Genomic DNA, 17,327 nt, shown 5'->3' with positions numbered 1-17,327 from the left:
TTAACTAAAATTGTAATAAGTAATTCACTACTAAGTGAAATCAACACGAGATTTTGTGATGCGGAAATCATACAGATCAATAAGAAAACAATTGTTTTGGCTTTTATACCCTTATAGTTCGTCTATTATTTGTATAAATAGTGATAATATTGGAAATGTTTTTTATTTTTGAAGTGAAAGGTGCACGAGGGTAAATTTTTTAAGGATGAAACGGCAACGTTTTGATGAAACGGCAACGTTTTTGTCGATGGCGATAAATATAAACGAGACTTAAAAATCAGTTTGCCAAAGAAGGTCGGTCGTCACTTCTGTCATGTGTCCTTTGTACGCACGCAATTTGATTTTTAATTTTAATAAAATTTGATCAACATATCAAAATTTGTAGTTTTAACGTAATGGGATTAAAATCAGTTTATAAAATGTTCTTTAAAACATGTCGATATTTATTAATTCAAGATAATATTGTAAGTAAATCTACATAATTGAATATTTTTTTCTATATATAAAAATATAAACCCAACCAAACTACAAAGCAAATGTTTTGTAGAATACTAACAACTTTGTTATATTACGTAACTAGTATCAAGATTCAAGAATCCGTCCACTTATAGTACATAGCATTTAACTGTTCTAAGAATATGAATATAAGGACTGTGAGGGGTCCTATTTTCGCATACGTCGGTATGAAACCACTCCACAGTGCGAAGACTCCTTCATTTTTTATTATTCGTCTTAACACAGTAACTTGGCTTGTCCCTTTTGCTGAATTTTGTACCCTGGAAAAAAGTTTTTTTTAATCTAATATCTGTGTCAAATATTTAAAGAAAAATATATACTTGCAATGTATGTAAGTATTGTAACAGAAATTTTAAATCCAGTAAATCTAGAAACCGAAAATATTTGTCCGTTGCCTATTTATAACTATAGACGAGTAACTGATTACATTATTTATATATAAAAAACGAATGTTTGTCTGTATGTCCTTTATAGAATCGTTAACTATATATTTGATCATGTCGTGATCTTCAGCAGTGTTGTGCATGAGCCCACAAAGGTTTCTGAGTTGGTACGAGTAAAAAACAATAAAAAATAAACATAGCATCGCGAGCACGGCGCAGGGTACAGCTAAGTATTATTTTATAAAACATTATAAAGCTCTATTAGTCTATTTCAATTTGTCTCCACGTTTAATGTCATAATATCATATATATAATGCCATATCTTTATGTATACATTGCCTCGTGTTACAGTTACACCGCGTGGTCAGGTACTATATTATTTACTCAACTTACATCACAGTTATTGTTGTGATTTTGAATTACTCAAAATTCAAAATGGCACTTCAAAAATACTTAGGAATCGAACCCACGACCTTTAAGGTCTGATAGTAGTAATCACGCTACTGTAGCAAGATATACACGCAGTGTGAACCAAACCATAGCGTGAATTTTTTTGATACAGCGACATCTATCGAACGGTAGACGTAACTAAGATTCGTCTCGATATTGAAGCTTCAACTAACATTATTATGAAAAATATTTGCTTATTACCGGTTTAAATTTTTTATTAATGATTATTTATACAAGTGCTAAAGTATATAAATAACTAAAAATTACTTATCATTAGATACAGTCGTAGCTAAGAATATCAAAACGAGAGAATACCAATGAGAAATATGTAGGTATATGAATAAGAAAAAATAAATTATGATTGTACTTCTATATGGGTGTAATCTTATGAAATATTCATTGATAAATTATAATTCGTTTCACCGTTGCAGGGAATGTGTCGCGAACATAGAAAATATATTTAAAAAAAAAACTTCGCATGTATTTATACGATGTTTTATAAATAAATATACAAATTATACATATGTATATGTATATATATATTTTTTGAAGATTTTTCTTCTAAATATTTCAACAAAACGTAGCGTAAATCAATTTATAGTTCAAATCGATTTTTTTATTTTGAATTACATAAACTACAAATAATCATAACTTTGAAGCATCTCTTACACAATAAGGATTAGGACTGAAAAGCGGGGACACTCAATATTATTGAGTGATCACGTCTAAAGTTTTTTCTGTCTTCAATGAATACAATACAAAACAGTATTCTACTTTTTATGTTTCCTATAAACCTACTATTTGTAGTGTTTTCTATTAGGCTATTACTCTGTATTAAATCAGACGTGTATAAATATTAGTGTAAATTCTTAGTGTGTATAGCTGTGTACATATATAAAGCAATAAAATAAATAAAAGGTACATATTTTTACCGTGTCTTAACAATATCGACGGGTAGAGACGCAAAAGTTGTTACCAATCCCGATATTAAGGACGCAACGAAATGGAGACCAATTCCTTCGCCGAGATGTGATACTAGCATTTCTCGAGCCTTTGAAAAGAATATTATTATTATACAATAATATGACTTCTTGGAATGTTATATGCTATTATATTGTAGGTGCCTGATATGTTCTTATATTTATCTAGGGTAGAAATATCTGTCTAAAATGTACGTAAACTTGTAGGAGGAACTGAATGTAGGATTTAGGATCATCATTACAGCCTATACAGTCCACTGCTGGACATAGGCCTCCATAAGTTAACGCCAAAAATAACGTGAACTCATGTGTTTTGCCCATAGTCACCACGCTGGGCAGGCGGGTTGGTGACCGCAGGGCTGGCTTTGTCGCACCGAAGACGCTGCTGCCCGTCTGCGGCCTGTGTATTTCAAAGCCAGTAAGTAGTTGGTTGGTTATCCCGCCACCGGTCGGCTTTGTAAGTTCCAAGGTGGTAGTGGAACTGTGTAATCCCTTAGTCGCCTTTACGACACCCACGGGAAGAGAGGGGGTGGCTATATTCTTTAGTACCGTAGCCACACAGTGTTTTGGATGTTAGATTTCAATTAAATTTAAATGGGACCACATGACGCGCACCACCTTTCGATTAAAACAAACTCATTGAAATCGGTCCACCCCAAAGAGCAACACGGTCTATGGTCCACCCAGACAAAAGTTCTTACGTAACATACATAAAAATACAGTTGAATTGAGAAACTCCTCGTTTTTTGGAAGTCGTTTAAAAAGGAATTGCAAAATCTATTATTATAGAAACCTGTGCATAAGTACTAAGTTGCGCCGCGTTCACGACCATTGCCCTCGTGACGGTTGCGGTGGCTCCACGGAACAGCATGGTTGGCCCCTCTTCCGTTATAATTCTAATTTAATAATCAAAAATATTAAGCTATATTAACAGCTATACTTACACTATGCACAAAATTTAAATATATGTTGTGGTAGTAAGCTTTTAAAAACGTTTTAAAATAAGATGTTATAATGATGTTCAAACTACATAAAACAAATATGATATTATTATTGTTTATGAGCAGGTATCACCCGCTAAGAAAGTAGATTCTGCTTAAGAGAGTTGACAAGAAAGTAAGTCTCATCTTATCAAATATATCAATTATCAATAAACATCCCTTTTGATCTAATAAGGTCTAATGAGATCAGCGGGAGATTGTTTACAAAATATTATTTTTCCATTTTCTAGGAAATATATAAATAACTAATTGATTGAAATAATTTGTTTGCGTTGATTCTTGTAAACAGTTTCATCAACATGTGTCATACGTCATGTTTTGTAGCCTCAATTTTTTTGAGTAGTGTATTCTAATAAAGAATATATTATTTATAATAAAGTTCAATAGTTGTAGAGTTCAATTACAGGTAATAAATAAATATTATCTTGAATGAAATTCTTTTGGTACATAAAATAGCATATCTAAATATATAATTATGAACCTAGAAAGAGCATTGAAGACGTTTTTGTAATTCCTGCGCTGCTCCGGCGGCAGGCGGCCGTCAGCCGTCATCCTGATTAGTGCTATTTCAGCGGGGGTACCGATGAAAGCTCCGAGTCCCCCCGCTGCCATGCCCATCACGACCTTTATAGGGAAGCTCGGAACACCGTAAGTGCTTTAAAAATTAACATATTATTAATTATGTTTTCTTGTTCTGTAAGTTTTTAGACGGTTAAGGTTTCAGAAGGTTATAAGCGATCGAAAATCGTGTTTACACGAAATTCTTAATAGTCACGCATATACTAAACGTATTCACGTACAGACTACAACAAATTTTAATAACTTATACTATTTTTTATACTATTTTCAAACTCGAATAACATTTACCATAAGTATTTCATATGATATGAGTTGTAGGAATTTTGTATTACATAGATCTATGTGTAACTCTTCTATAAATATATTTTCGGTTCTGACGAGGTTTGTTTCATCGACCCTCTATATCTTCATAAACACTATTATGCAACGTTCTGATGTACGTAAACGTCGTAAACGTACCTAAATATATAATTAGGGTCTTTTCAGTTTGCTGACTAATTATATTTGCTTCAGCTACAAAACTATCCACCAAGGAAAAATAACGCCATATCTCGTCTAGTCATAGTCATAGTCGTCTAGTATGTCTCGATCTATGAGTAATTACTAATTTGGTACATATTTGCGTTCCCTGTGTTATACAAATCATTACATACAATACATTTATTAGAATCCCTAAAACAACAGGCCACTGAGGTAGGGCTCAGCAAGATAAATCCTGCTCAAAATTTGGAGCAGCCCGACTGGGGAAGTACTTTAGCCTTACAAAGATCACAGCTAAATCAGGTAGCCAGAGCTCCTAGGGGTGTTGGGGGTGGGGTCGGCAACGCATTTGCGATCCTTTTAGTTTTGCAGATGTCTATAGGATACGCAAACTGCTTACATCAGGTGGGCCTTGGTTGCTGACCTTGCTGAGTTGTATAAGAAAAAAAAATGAATTAATAGAAGATATGGGTAGACTGCAAACCTTGTGTAATAATTGCTCAACCCATTATAGCACCCCAATCGCCCAGTCGTGTAGGTCGCTTGCCGGAACAGCGCAGCTGATAAGCCTGTGTAGAAACCAGACACCCCTTCTTTCCTGAGGATATCCCCGACAACCCCCAATACTGACTTCTTTCCCGAGGGCCCCGAGAGCTGCATCCTCGTCTTTACCAAGTCAGCTGGTTGTACTACACAAATGCCCATCATACTGAAAAGATTTGGTAATTACCGAAAGTATATTTAAGATCTAAGACTGTATTTCTGACTTATATAAAGTATTAACTACTCTCCGAAATTCCATAATTTAAAATTTTATATATCACAGAATTTTCTGTATAAAATTTCATTCTGTATTTGATTGGGTTTTTAACTAAACATAATAAAAATACTCAAACATTATTGTTTAGACAATTATAGGATTTTTCTTGTTAGCAAGAATCAAGGTTTGAAATCGACATAAAAAGTCTCTCAATTCGTTAGTTAGTCACATAGTATACGAATTTTATATAACTTAAATTTTTTGCAACGACTGTATAGAAAAATTAAATTAATTTTTACCCGCTCATCCCTCCAAACACGAAATTTAGCCATCCTGGCATCGGCTTACGAGCTGGCGGCTTATTTTTCTCAGACATATTGCAAATATAATTTTAAAATAAGTTTCTTTTGATGTTGTTCTTCTTCTTCTTCTTTTATTTTTGGCATACGATCGCCATTAGTTTTGATGTTGTTATTGTGATAAATGAAAATATTGAAGTTACATTTTTATAGGATTGATGTATGTTAAAATTGACATATTATTATATTGTGAATAGATTATGTAATAATTATAAAATAAATTATCTGTTATAACCTTTCTTTACATTCATATGTCAAAATTTATTATATATATAGTATAAAAATAAAACTTAAGATTACACTTTTTTCTTTTATTATATACTAGCTGACCTGGCGAACTTTGTACCGCCTTCTTTATTTTTTTCTTAAATATAATAATTAATATATCAAAATAAAATATAGCCTATCTTTCAAGTTGGATCGAACTGCACATGGTGTGCGAATTTTATTATAATCGGTTAAGTGGTTTAGGAGTCCATTGAGGACAAACATTGTGACACGAGATTTATATATATTAAGATAGGTACGCTGTAAGTATATGTTTACTTTTTAAACTAAATAAATCAATTGCATGATGAAAGTCAAATATTTCAATAAAAAAAATCTTTGTAGATATAAATAATTAAATAATTTTTTATTTTCAAGAATCTGTATATTATCTACATAACTGCAATTTCTTAGCCTGCTGTATAACATTAGTTCTCACTATCACAGGTTGGCTGGAAGAGATCTCTTGTAGAGATAAGTTCATCGTAGCTGACTAAATTTATAAAAAAATTACTGTACAAAAAATATAAGTGCAATAAAGAATATCATTAAATATTCAGGATAAATTAAAACAAAAGTTTTGTAAAGTATGTCTTTTAATTATTGTTTCAATGAAACTCTATATGTCGTTGTTACCATTGCCACTCCTCGGTGTAATCTTGATCTAGCTGATATCTTCTGAAACAATTATTACAATATTTAATTATAATCAAGAATTAACACGCACGAGTCTTGAATAAATTAAAACATACCTGAAATAAAAGAAATACATATGATCCTGGATTCAAGTTAGTCAGTTTTGAAATGGAAGGACAGAATAGTAAATGAAGATATTTCTTACAAGTTGTATGTATGATAGTAGTTCTATAATTGTAAAACTATGAAGCAAAAGGCTACTGGCGTGCTGTGTGGCCACGGCACTAAAGAATTTAGCCACCCCCTCTCTTCCTGTGGGTGTCGTAAGAGGCGACTAAGGGATAACAAGGTTCCACAACCACTTTGGAACTTTAGAAGCCGACCGATGGCGGGATAACCATCCAACTGCTGGCTTTGAAATACACAGGCCGAAGACGGGCAGCAGCGTCTTCGGTGCGACAAAGCCAGTACTGCGGTCACCAACCCGCCTGCCCAGCGTGGTGACTATGGGCAAAACACATGAGTTCACGTTATTTTTGACGTAAACTTGTGGATGCCTATGTCCAGCAGTGGACTGTATAGGCTGTAATGATGAAGCAAAAGGCTACATGGGAGTGTATTCTGTCTCTTGTAGCTAAATATGACTATAATTTACGGAGAGGATAAACTATGCAATTTTATTACTAAGCATAATGAGTAAGAGATCTGTTATATATACTACTATATGTATATAAGACTTACATGTGAGTAATGGCAATATTACACTCAAGCGATAAATTATCTAAAACAAGCTTATATAAAAATGTCTGAAGTGGACAAGTTGAGTTCTAATACCGTTGTAAAATAAAATAGGTGGAACATTGTTCTCCACATATTAGGCCTTGATGTCTTGCAATTTTAATCGCATAAATTGCCAGTCGGTGATGATTTCAGGACATATAGTAGATTATATATTATTTCAAATATCCGACTGTCTGTATTATATAAGTCTTATAACAAGTTGTTTTATAGTAATTAATTAAATTGTAACAAGCATCCAGTTAAGAAGACGAAGGGACTGGTCCACAAGTTTAAAGTCGCTCAATGTGCAATGGAACGGGCTATGCTTGAGGTCTCTCTCAAAGATAGGATTTGAAATGAGACTATCAGCGAGAGAACGAAAGTAACCGACATAGCCCACAGAATTAGCAAGTTGAAGTGGCAGTGGGCTGGTCATCTGTGTCGCAGGACCGATGGCCGTTGGAGTAGACGGGTCCTAGAGTGGAGACCGCGTCTTGGCAAACGCAGTGTGGGACGTCCTCCGGCCCGTTGACCGACGATCTACGTAAGATTGCCGGTGTAGGCTAGATGAGGATTGCGGAAGACCGGGATATCTGGCGCGAACTTGGGGAGGCCTATGTCCAGCAGTGGACTGCGATAGGCTGAAGTGTAAGTGTAAACATCCAATACATCCATACTAACTTTCATTAACAATTACGTACTCTAATTCGGTATCATAAAATAATATGTCTATTATATTATTTATATAAGATTAATGAAGTTACATTCCAATGTCTACAAATGATTACAAGCGGGTCACCAGTTACGAAGGTCTCTGATCTAAGGCGACCTGCGCGCGGGCGGGGTTCCCGGTGGGGTGGGCGGGTGGCGCGCGGGCGCCTGCTGCCGGCGAGCGACCTCGCCCAGCAGGGACAGGCACGCGCGGGAGAGGCGCTGGCTGAAGTTCTGGAATACGAATGATCGGGATTCGCTCTGATTTTTTATATACAACTAGGTCAGCTCACTGACTAAGGGATAAGAAGGTTCCACAACCACCTTGGAACTTAAGAAGCCGACCGATGGCGGGATAACCATCCAACTGCTGGCTTTGAAATACACAGGCCGAAGACGGGCAGCAGCGTCTTCGGTGCGACAAAGCCAGTACTGCGGTCACCAACCCGCCTGCCCAGCGTGGTGACTATGGGCAAAACACATGAGTTCACGTTATTTTTGGCGTAAACTTGTGGAGGCCTATGTCCAGCAGTGGACTGTATAGGCTGTAATGAGGTCAGCTCACCTGATGGTTACCTATGGTAAAGTTGGCCATATATAAAAAGAATGCTTACTGTATGTCAATTCGAATATACAATAAAATACCAGGCTCTTATAAGGATTTACCACTGATAGTATTCAAGAAAGTTTTTTATGAATTTCTGTTAAACAAATTGTATTATAATGTTAATGACTACTTAAATGACCATATGTGACATGTATTTTGCTGTTTATTAATTATATATTTTTTTTTTCTTTATCTTATTGACATGATTTGTTTTGTTTTTTGACATTTTATAAATTAAAATGAATTATTTATGTTACATTTAAAAAAATTTTTGCACACCAAAAATCGGTAGAATATGTTGGCTAACTATGTAATTTGACAACTTGTATACCATATTCTTGCAAAATAAATAAATAATAATAATTATTATTATTATAAGCAATTACCGTAGCTTACAGACGTCTGCAACACAAGAAGCATCGCGAGCAGGTTGCCGACCCTATCCCCAATTTCCCCCAGTAGCTCTGGTCACCTTACTCACCAACAGGAACGCAACACACTGCTTGAAAACAGTATTATTTTGCTGTGATCTTCTGTAAGGTCAAGGTACTACCCCATTCGGTACCCCTCCTAAAATTTCCTGCTCCATATTTTGAGCAGAAAATTTTCTGCTGTGCCCTACACTGTAATTGTTATTTCCCACTGTTGGGCATAAGTCTCTTCCTCCATGTAGGAGAAGAATCGGAGCTTAATCCACCACGCAGCTCCACTGCGGGTTCGCGATTACAAGAGTCTATAGGGTCCAGTAACCGCTTAGCATCAGGTGGACCGAACGCTTGTTTACCATAATAATCTAAATAAAAATAGACGTAGGTATATAGTAATTATCAACTTCTTAACTAATTCAATAATAAAATCAAACGGAACTACTTAACGATCAAATACAAGACACATCCCCGCTGATGTAACATATAGATCGATTTTTAAGAAAATTGAATGCCTTCTAAGAAAAAGTAGGAATTTAGTTTTGTTGTAAAATGGATTAGCGTCGCCAAAACTGTATAACGCCATACTGCACCTTCAATTGAAAGTATTAACATGGATTATAAATAATTACGAAGTTTCTATTTTAAACGTAGTAGGCATGCTAAATTTTCTTGCTATATCAACACAGACAAAACATCCGTTTCTGCGCAGTATTTCGTAATAACAGTAATAAAACACAATTTTCCGCGTAGTCGTTACATTTTTTCAGATGAATTGACTCGTTTACGATATAATAAATAATAAATTTCCTTCAATGATGTACTCACGGGTAAACAAGATCCTTTCATTTCTCGCAAATCAATTTTCCGGAATAGTTCACAGAGAAGTAGCTCATGTAGAGTGGGCGGGTGGGGGCTGAAGATCATTTCTATGATGTCAACGACCTTAAACGTAGGTATATATTTACTTTATAACATAATAATCAGTTTATTTTGCACTAGTATTAATTATTCGCTTCAGCTTGTAATAACCCACTATTGGGCATAGGCCTCTTTACCCATGTAGGAGAAGGATCAGAGCTGCCACCACTCTGCTCCAATACGGGTTGGCGGATATATTCCCTACTATGAGTAACGATCGCTATCAGATGTACATGATAACAACTGGGACTTAATGTGCTCTCCGAGGCACGGTAGGGAGGAGGTACAGGGACTGCACAAACACCCAGACCACGGCAAACAACTGTATGGCCAATACAAATGTTTGTCATGTGCGGGGATCGAACCCGCAACCGCCAACGCAACAGGTACAATCCGTGGCTGTAACCGTTGCGCCAACGCGGCGTCTACTACCACTATTCATTATATACGAAGGAAATGTCTCTTTGTTATTATATTTTCTTTGTTACGACATTAAAGAATATAGCCACCCCCTTTCTTCCCGTGGGTGTCGTAAGAGACCCACATTGGAACTTAAAAAGCCGACGGATGGCGGGATAACCATCCAACTGCTGGCTTTGAAATGCACAGGCCGAAGACGTCACAGGGCACAGGGCAGCAGCGTCTTCGGTGCGACAAAGTCAGTACTGCGGTCACCAACCCACCTGCCCAGCGTGGTGACTATGGGCAAATCATACGAGGATATAAATTGTGGAGTATATTTTAAATTGTAGTTACATTATACCTCATAGTGTAATAAGTAGTCATCTCTCTCAATAACGAATCACCATAGACTCTTTTTTGTGAACCAAAGCCCTTTTTTTACGCGGGGTAAATCCATCATGGATACCCTGCAGCGTGGGGGTGCCAGAGGGTTATGTTAGACTCCTACTGACTAAAAAAACCACCACTTGTGAGCAGTCGTCCACCTGGGTGGCGCGAGATGGGGTCGCGCTAGCATTCGCCACCACATTAATCTAGCTAACGGGTAAAATGACGCTTAATAGATCTACTCGAAATTACTCACTTGCGAGTAATTATTCGCCAGATCTGGCAACAGAGTAAGGTCGGTGTCAGTTCCAGCGCACATCTCGAAGAGCACGTGGCCCAGAGACAGAATCTCCACGCGCTCGAGTGCCGCTGAACGCGCCGGCTGCCGCGGAGTCGCGCCCACTAGTGTGTTCTCGAGACCGCAGAGACTGGGAACATCCAAATCTTAACAAAGTCCTAGATATAAGTGACTAGATTGTTGGGACAGTTTGGTTTGACTGCTTTCTAATACTAGGATTATAGGGTTCGATTTCCGCCCCCAAGATGTACCAAAAAAAATGTAGGTATCAGTCTCCTGTTACCGATTACAAATGACCGTGTAGTTATGTTAATGATTATTTTTATGAATATATTTATGTTTTACCAATTTTGGAAGAAATTTTGAGATATATTTTAGTTGATTGAAAATTTAAAACAGCGTTTTGAATTTAGAATCCTTCTACGTCTTCTATGTCTACGCAAGTTTTTAGAGATATATACAGTTCTACTTGCTTGTAACAAACTCGAATAGTAGTCAGGAGATTTGCTTATATAGAACATAGGACATCTATACGTTTTGCATTGAAAAAAACCAACAATAAAAACTCGGATAAAGGAACTAACCACGAAAATAATTTTTCAGGAGTGGGACCAAAACCATTAATCACTAGCATTACCATGGATGCTAAAAACAAATCCCTATTCGCTTGACAAAGAAATGGTAAAAACTTCAAGCCACAAAAACCCCGTAATTAAAACTGGTGATATGATTAATTTCTGCTTTTAAACTTATATCTTTAAAAATACTCATATTTTTGAGATGAAAATAAATGGCAAGTAATCGTGAAACTGGAAAAAAAAATTACAAAAAAGTAAGTGTTTTCATACCGTGCTACGCCATTTTGGACCATCACATTTCCGGAGTGCAGATGACGAAAGGGCGGGAATCCCTTCTCCTTGAGGAACAGTAGCCCTTCCAGAATCTGACGTCCAAATCTTGCAACCTGAGTGGCGGGCAGGCCTGTTCCTGTTGAGCTGTACTTACGACTGTAATCCTCACTCCACGTGCTCTGTTATTTGTAGTTAATTTATATTATATACATAATAGTTTGTTATAAAGATTCTATTGTGCAGAAAAGTATTAATCTAATATTGTGAGCAAAAAATTGTTTTCGGAAAATCATAAAAAAACTCTTTATAGTAAAACATATCTAGAGATTTAGAGGAGAGGTTAAGAGGTTTAAAAGATTTTGAGTAATACCTAATAATATTTATATGATTGACTGAAAATCTTAAAGTTAATAATTTTCAACGAATTTCTCTCATAAAAATCAAAATTAAAGAAACAAAAGAGAACTTGAAACAATAAAAAGTTTTCCCAAAATATAATAATTATACTTAAAGTAATGACCTTGTAAATGAGATCCTTTAGACTTCCCCTGGAGTTATACGGCAGCACGGCTAATGCGTGTCCATTGCATAGTTCGAGATCTAACACGGGGTAGATGTAGGGATGGTGCAACGCTCGGAACAGTTCCATGATGAGACCGCGGGAATGCTCGTCCTGTTCTATGGCACATTTGCTGGATAGGGGCATCTGGTGACGAAGATTTATTACCATTAATAACACTTTTGTACAGCACTCTTGTAGACAAAAATCGTTGGTGTTGACCAAAGGTGATTTTTGTGATAAAAGTATCTACATTGTCGTTATTTTGTTTTGTCTGAAATTGTACATTCATCATCATCATTTCAGCAGTTCACTGCTGGACATAGGCCTCCGCAATTTCGCGCCAAAAATGGCGTGAACTCATGTGTGTTGCCCATAGTCACAACGCTGGTTGGTGACCGCAGGGCTGGCTTTGTCGAAATTATACATTAGTTAGAGAATAATGTGACAATGCCAAAAAACTGTTTTCGCATTTCATTTTATATAGATATTAAGTACTTTACAACTTTGCATTACTATTTCTAAAACCAGAATTTAAATTATTTAATGGAAAAGAATTGACACAAAAATTAAATATATAAATAAAACAAACTATATAAACAAGAAGCTCAAAATTGGTATATTAAAACTGTCTCTACGTAACATAAGTATTATAGGTTCTCTGTTAGCAAGGTAAATTCTATTGTAATGCTCATAAGCACCCGTAATCCATTTTGAATTTGTAAATCTAATAACTCACCAATATGAGGAGGCGGTCGGTTTTAATGGAATTATCGTGAATCGCAAACCATTTTTTGTTCGCGCGCGAACCGATTGTGTTCAGACGGGATATCATGCTGTACCTGAAATTATTGAAGGAATTCTTCTAATAAGGGACATTCAATAGACTGCTGAAAGAGGCTGAATAAAAGATGGCAAGAAAAGGAAAATGAAATAATAGTATTTATTTAATATTCTATTTCGCTATGGAATGAGGTTTTACAAATTTTTTAGAAAATATTATTTATCATATTCGTAAAACTGTTTATTGACATAATGTCGACGTAATTAATTCTGAAAAATGTACACGAAATAGAATTCTCAACTCTCATTCCTTCAGCTTTCGCTTCAGCCTGTAATATCCCACTACTGGGCATAGGCCTCTTTCCCCGTGTAGGAGAAGGATCAGAGCTTAATCCACCACGCTGCTCCAATGCGGGTTGGCGGATATATTCCTTGCTATGAGTAACGATCGCTATCAGGTGTATATGATAACAACCGGGACCGACGGCTTAACGTGCTCTCCGAGGCACGGTGGGGAGACCCACAAGGACTGCACAAACACCCAGACCACGGCAAACACCTGTATGGCCAATACAAATGTTTGTCATGTGTGGGGATCGAACCCGCAACCGCCAGCGCAACAGGTACAGTCCATGGCTGTGACCGTTGCGCCAACGCGGCGTCAAGCTTTCATTATATATGAAATATTAATAATAATATACGTACATATGTATAAATGTAAATACCTCGTAGTATGCGATAAATATTCATTACAAATAGCCAAAGCTACCGAGCTTTCCATCGATTGTTCTGCCAGTCTGTTTCGAGAAAAAGATAGAATTAATTTACTTACAACACGGAGCAATTGAGAGAAAACATATAAAAGCAATGGAGCATGATGAGGAGCGGCGAAATAATTGGTTTGCAAACATATATTACCTAAATACATACAGAAATAAAAGCGTTAAATTGAGCCAATTTGTATGGTATTTCATACTTACAATTACAAAGCATGTTAGGGTACATTGAATTAATTTTAGCACTTAGCTTGAATATTGTGTACAGTACAGCACCCATCATAAATAAGACATTAAAATTATCAAAAAAAATTGCGCTCTACAAACTGACATCGAGTTGTAACAAACAAAAGCTGTTATAGCCACTACTTAGTAGTACTTAGAAGTGTGAAACTAAAATAGTCTACTGAAATTTTTACGGTATAAAAGTAGTAGTTTTTAGATTAACATGGTTATTAATAAAACTATTCATAACGGGACTATGCGTAAATGAAGCTATGCGTAAAGCAAAGGACTATGGTAGGGGTGAAAGTAACAATGGTAGTGGTAACCAGTGTCTACGCAGCAAACGTGTGAGAAAGTAGTAGTCCGATATGGACATTGCCAAAGTCGTCAGACATGCACAGTTAATGTCGAAATATCGAGCTCCGCAAAATAAAAATAAAAAACATGGTAAATATCCCGTTAATGAATAGTTTTAAAAGTAGTAGTTGTTAACATTTTAATAAATTAAATTGCTTTGATTTTTTCTTTGCTTTTCATTTTGTTTTAAAAGTTCTTTTTTAACCAAAGTTGATCGAAAAGTTTTAATTTTCAAAAATGTCGGTCTAGACTGTTGATCTAGGAAAACGACATATAAATATGACATACTATATTTTGTGCCCATAGCATTAGGTTTTTAGCTACAGGCTAATCTACAGTTTTTGGCAATCAGCAGATTTTACGAGAAGTGCTAAAAAAAATTAAGAAAAATTGCACATCACACACGATCACACACATGGTGCTTTTATGCAAAAAAAAAAAAAACAAATTGAATCTTATTAACCTCGGGAAGGTTACAAATCTTATTAATGTCAAAAAAGAAGAAGATTCTATGGTCCACTGTATATTTTATTTTCTTAGTATTTTTATACTTTTAATTTCACCAATTTGCACTACTTCCACTTGGTATGTATGTATTCTATATAAAGTGGAGTAGAGTATACCTGGGTGAAGATGTAGGCTCCGAAGGAGACGATTTCCCCGATCCTGAACCCATCAAGGATTTGTTGAACAACAGCTTCGCGAGGGAATCGATTTTTTGAGCGACGAGTGGAGCTCGTTCTGAACTTTCCTCTAAAGTCGGAGATACGTTTTATCATTACAAAAGATTTAATGACAACAAACAGCCATAAAAGTCGTTTAATTTGAAATTTCATCACTTCAGCCTATCGCAGTTCACCGCTGGACAGAGACCTCCACAAGTTCGCGCCAAAAATGGCGTGAACTCATTGTGTTGCCCATAGTCATCACGCTGGGGCGGGTTGATGACTGAAATTGGATGTGAAATGTTAAAAATACGGTTTACACTCGGTGTATATTGAAAAAAAAATTTTTTTTTATAGTAATAATAGAAGTATGAACACAACAAGAAATAACAAAATTATAACGCTAATTTTCCGACTGCGCAAAGTAAACGTCTCCTTTCTAGGTTATGGTATTCGCTTCCAAGTATGATAAGTTTTTAATTAAGCAGAGAAGCTCTGACTCCTAGTTGTTTGACGATATTTCATTTAAGATTCACGTTTTCTAACCACGGAATCATTTAAAATACTATTTTAATATAAATATTATAAACTGTAAACACAAAATTAGGCTTATTTTATTACTGTTATAATATTTTTAAGGTGAACCGTAATTTGTGTTTTTACTTACAAAAAATTCAACAAAAATATGGTCACATATTGTAATAATTGTAATTAGCGATGATCGAGTATACATCGATTAATCTCGTTACTACTTTGTAGATAAACAACCTAATTTAAGCAATAATAAATGTATTAAGAAACGAAACAAAATTCTATAAAGTATATATCTTTTTACAAATACAACTATTTATGTTTTCAAAACATTATATATAATTATGTGTATACATGTATGTATTTTATGTGCTGTGTGGCTACGGCACTAAAGAATTTAGCCACCCCCTCTCTTCCCGTGGGTGTCGTAAGAGGCGACTAAGGGATAACAAGGTTCCACAACCACCTTGGAACTTAAGAAGCCGACCGATGGCGGGATAACCATCCAACTGCTGGCTTTGAAATACACAGGCAGAAGACGGGCAGCAGCGTCTTTGGTGCGACAAAGCCAATACTGCGGTCACCAACCCGCCTGCCCAGCGTGGTGACTACGCGGGCAAAACACATGAGTTCACGTTATTTTTGGCGTAAACTTGTGGAGGCCTAAGTCCAGCAGTGGACTGTATAGGCTGTAATGATGTATGTATTTTCTATTTTGTTTTACCTTCGCTTTCACTTTTGTCTGTGGACACGGATCGTATGCGGAACGCATCTCTTTTATTCGCAGCGGCGACAGATTCAGGGTTAAGTTCAGCAGCTGACTGCGCCCTCCGACACGCTCCGCGACGCTTCTTCTTTCTATAAATAGATCTAGACCGTTCCTGGTAAAACCTATCATGCCCAGTCGTTTCAGGTTCCTTCTGTTCCTTCGTTTCCCCAGCTTTCATATGCTGGTACAGGTTAAACATTCTCACTGTCTTCCTGTAAACATACGTTCTGAAATCTTCAAATTTGAACAGCATTGAGCTGCATCCTCACGCCGAATATTATCAACGAATGAATACTCTATAATAATTTGCGCACTGAGTTTAAACGAATTTGAATAATCTTGTTAGATATGTGAATATTCGATCACGTGGATTGTGTACCCATATCTATTAGTCGAATTTTAGTGGACGCGTCACAACCCTGGGATGTTCTACGATGAACTAGTGAGGCTAATTAAAGACCTACAAGTGCCATAAGCTGAGCTACACGCCTACATTTGTATGTAGGTGAGTATTTTTTTATGTTAGACTCAACTTATTACGTTTGTCTTCTAAGTTGTTAGACGTTAGACATATATCCAGCGAGATAAACACACAGTTAATAAGTATGTATAGGCTAATTCGGTTAGGATCAGCGTGACTTTTGTGTCTAGATATATTTCAATATTAAAAATGATTCATCTTATCATTGTAATATTTTTTATTTTAATCGTAAAACTATTGATAGGAAAGATTGGAAGTAAGATACTTGTCTATCATACAGCAATAATTGCACAGACTTCATTTTATATTCGTAATATAAACATACATTTTCTATTGGTTAGGGCACAGTAGGAAATATGTTGGTTAAAATTCTAGCAGCCCGACCTTA

The 17,327-nt window shown here is 36.0% G+C and overlaps 2 protein-coding genes across 2 annotated transcripts; both read right to left on the bottom strand.

Annotated features, from left to right (window-relative positions):
- Window positions 1-535: 535 nt before the first annotated feature.
- On the bottom strand, window positions 536-5,525 carry LOC123660110 (mitochondrial 2-oxoglutarate/malate carrier protein-like). The gene is made up of 6 exons (XM_045595216.1): window positions 5,449-5,525; window positions 4,874-5,098; window positions 3,812-3,985; window positions 3,123-3,225; window positions 2,282-2,400; window positions 536-776 (listed from the first exon to the last, which is right to left on the bottom strand). Exons 1-6 carry the CDS (start codon window positions 5,523-5,525, stop codon window positions 590-592), a joined length of 885 nt encoding a protein of 294 aa, XP_045451172.1. The 3' UTR covers window positions 536-589.
- Window positions 5,526-6,353: 828 nt separating this feature from the next.
- LOC123660108 (slowpoke-binding protein) lies at window positions 6,354-16,711 on the bottom strand. Its single transcript, XM_045595214.1, has 10 exons — window positions 16,414-16,711; window positions 15,117-15,246; window positions 13,861-13,932; window positions 13,092-13,194; window positions 12,314-12,499; window positions 11,791-11,972; window positions 10,901-11,072; window positions 9,763-9,879; window positions 8,021-8,136; window positions 6,354-6,453 (listed from the first exon to the last, which is right to left on the bottom strand). The coding sequence occupies exons 1-10, from the start codon at window positions 16,709-16,711 to the stop codon at window positions 6,408-6,410; spliced, it is 1,422 nt and encodes a 473-aa protein (XP_045451170.1). The 3' UTR covers window positions 6,354-6,407.
- Between the last annotated feature and the right edge of the window lie 616 nt (window positions 16,712-17,327).

The sequence above is a fragment of the Melitaea cinxia genome, chromosome 15, assembly GCF_905220565.1.
Source record: "Melitaea cinxia chromosome 15, ilMelCinx1.1, whole genome shotgun sequence".
Taxonomy (NCBI): Eukaryota; Metazoa; Arthropoda; class Insecta; order Lepidoptera; family Nymphalidae; genus Melitaea; species Melitaea cinxia.
Note: the sequence above shows the minus strand (reverse complement) of the source record. Positions and strands in the feature narration are given on the sequence as shown.

Excerpts from the sequence above, each read along its gene's own strand:
- LOC123660110 (XM_045595216.1), bottom strand. The coding sequence starts at position 5,525 with ATGTCTGAGAAAAATAAGCCGCCAGCTCGTAAGCCGATGCCAGGATGG. Across the intron at positions 5,099-5,448 it reads GTGTTTGGAGGGATGAGCGG|TATGATGGGCATTTGTGTAG; the intron begins GTAAAAATTAAT and ends AAATCTTTTCAG. Across the intron at positions 3,986-4,873 it reads TTGAGCAATTATTACACAAG|CACTTACGGTGTTCCGAGCT; the intron begins GTTTGCAGTCTA and ends TAATTTTTAAAG.
- LOC123660108 (XM_045595214.1), bottom strand. The coding sequence starts at position 16,711 with ATGCTGTTCAAATTTGAAGATTTCAGAACGTATGTTTACAGGAAGACA. Across the intron at positions 13,195-13,860 it reads TATTTATCGCATACTACGAG|GTACAGCATGATATCCCGTC; the intron begins GTATTTACATTT and ends CAATAATTTCAG. Across the intron at positions 11,973-12,313 it reads TAAAGGATCTCATTTACAAG|AGCACGTGGAGTGAGGATTA; the intron begins GTCATTACTTTA and ends TACAAATAACAG.